The sequence below is a fragment of the Carassius carassius genome, chromosome 44 (genome assembly GCF_963082965.1).
Source record: "Carassius carassius chromosome 44, fCarCar2.1, whole genome shotgun sequence".
NCBI classification, from domain to species: Eukaryota; Metazoa; Chordata; class Actinopteri; order Cypriniformes; family Cyprinidae; genus Carassius; species Carassius carassius.
The window spans coordinates 681737-684236 of NC_081798.1; the positions used below are offsets into that span (position 1 = coordinate 681737).

Sequence of the window (2500 nt, forward strand, 5' to 3'; positions counted from 1 at the left end):
GTGTGTGTGTGTGTGTGTATGTGTGTCTCACTTGAAGCAGTTCTCCTCATAGATGCTGTTCCACACTCTCCAGGCCGAGGGTCCTTTATATCCGGTGTATCGCTCCGGGTTCAGCAGCAGATCCACGTACTCCGCATCAGGAGACATCTCATCTGTACACACACACACACACACACACACACGATCCATTCTGCTTCATGAGTCCAGTCTTACCAATAAACACGGTTTGTATACACAGAAGTACAGGGAAATCAATTGTATTAACTTAAACCAATTAATTTAAAGCAATTCGGAGCAATGGTGAATAAAAATGTGATTTAAAAAAGAAAACCGAAAATGTGTAGAGCTGCAGATTTGAGCCAAAATTTTGTTATGACATCATCAATTTATTATTATATTTTATATTTGAGTTACAAATATTATTATTATTATTATTATTATTATTAGACAAGGGCTACACAATTCTGCCAAAATGTTATTATATCAATATGGCTATAAAATAATGATAATAAAAATATAATAAGATTAATACAATAATAATAATAAAAAGCATTTATATTAATAATAATAATTGTAATAATTTAATATTATTATATTGTGTTTTGTAATCCTGTACAAAATTAGAAAGCATTTGTATTAATATTAATAATAATTAGTATTGTTATTGTTATTTGTATTATAAATATACTATTGCTAGTTTTTATTACGAAATAAAAATATTATAATTGCAAACTAAAAACAAAATAAGAAATATAAGACTAGGGCTAAACAATTTCCTCAAAATGTTATTATACATTAAATTATATGATATACCCAGACATTTATTATTATTATTTTAATTATATAAAAAAATATATAAATGACCATATAAAAACATAAGAAATATTATATTAAAAAAAATATTTAAGAAAAATAATAATTTGTCTATACATTATATTTGTAAATACATTAAACAGCTGTTAACATGTGATTTATCTCCGAGCCTCACTTCACGGTCAAACACACACTGCATATATTTATTTAATTAAATCCCAGGCTTTGTGATCGGATAAATGCACTTGAATCTTCTTTTATTTAATCATGCAGCTGTACTGTATGTAGAGTTATAAAAGACAATGTCCTATAAATAAGCATCAGAGATCCACTGATAGCAGACCAAACTGAACCTGAAACTAACGGTTAGATGCAAACAACCACTTCCTCTTCTGAGACTCAGAGAAACATGTTTTCCAGAGCAGACTCACCGTCTAAACCACAGAAGTGATCCTGAGCGTCATCGTGATGAGCCCAGTCCGCAAACGCCTCTTTACTCTGATTACTGCAGCACAGACACAGAACATTACATCTTTTAATGCATGTCTGAGCAGTGTGTGTGTGTGGGTGTGTTAGTGATGTGTGTGTTAGAGGATTAGAGCCTGTAGTCAGTGAAGAAGTCTCCATCCACAAACAGACGTACATCGATTTCATTGCACTTTAACAAGTAATCTGAACGAGCTGTATATGTGCACTATTTTAAAGAGTCCTCACTAACTGAGTTTAATGTCACAGTTATGTTAGAAAGCATCTTGTTCTTGTTTCTGTGACGGGTCGGTCTCGTCATGAGGCACGCGGTCCTGATGCAGCAGTACTACTAATATATTAAATACTTTATATTTAACGTGTTCGTTTATGTCCAATATGAGTGTTAAACTGTAGGACTTTAAATGAAATCTACTATTGATTTGCAGAACATTTTGACTGATAACTTCCGTGTGCAAATGTCAAAAATTAACTAGTTGTTTTAAATACAGTATTTTTATATTTAACGTTAGTTTATCGGTATGTTTGAAAGTATATATTTTTTTATTATTGGTGATTCCATAAGGTGTCTCGCGCGCACCTGAACGGTTTAAAACACCAAATAGTTCTGCTATGACCAGAACAAAGAGTCTCTCTCTTGCTCCACACATGATTATATCGTGTATCGTCGATCTGATCCGATCTGAAAAATGACCATATCACCAGACACTATATGGATTTTTTTGTTTTTGGTTTTAATGACCCGCCCTAACCTGTGTGTGTGTATATGTATATGAGTGTGCGTGAGTGTGTGTTTGTGTGAGAGTGTGTGTGTTTGTGTGTGTGTGCGCGTATGAGTGTGTGTGTTTGTGCATATGAGTGTGTATGCCTTTGTGTGTGTGTGTGCGTGCGAGCCTTTGTGTGTGTGTGTGTGTGTTTGTTTGTGTGAGTGAGTATTAGTGTGTGTGTGTGTGTGTGTGTGTGTGCGTGCCTTTGTGTGTGTGTGTGCACGTATGAGTGTGTGTGTGTGTGTGTCTGTGTGCGTGTGAGAGTGTGCGTGTGAGAGTGTATGGCACTGTGTGTGTGGGTGTGTGTGTGTGTGCGTGCCTTTGCGTGTGTGTGTGTTCACGTATGAGAGTGTGTGTGTGTGTGTGTGTGTGTGTGTGTGTTTGCGTGTGTGTGTGTGTAAGTGTGAGTGTTTGTGTCTGTATGTGTGTGAGTG

The 2500-nt window shown here is 35.1% G+C and overlaps 1 protein-coding gene across 2 annotated transcripts in view; it reads right to left on the minus strand.

Annotated features, from left to right (window-relative positions):
• Positions 1-2500, minus strand: part of ero1b (endoplasmic reticulum oxidoreductase 1 beta) — a 33651-nt gene that overhangs the window by 20931 nt on the left and 10220 nt on the right. For both annotated transcript variants that reach the window (XM_059537709.1, XM_059537710.1), the window contains exons 6-7: positions 1245-1318; positions 32-152 (exon numbers count right to left, since the gene is read on the minus strand). In XM_059537709.1, coding sequence (XP_059393692.1) covers positions 32-152; positions 1245-1318 — 195 coding nt within the window. The remainder of the gene's footprint in view (positions 1-31; positions 153-1244; positions 1319-2500) is intronic.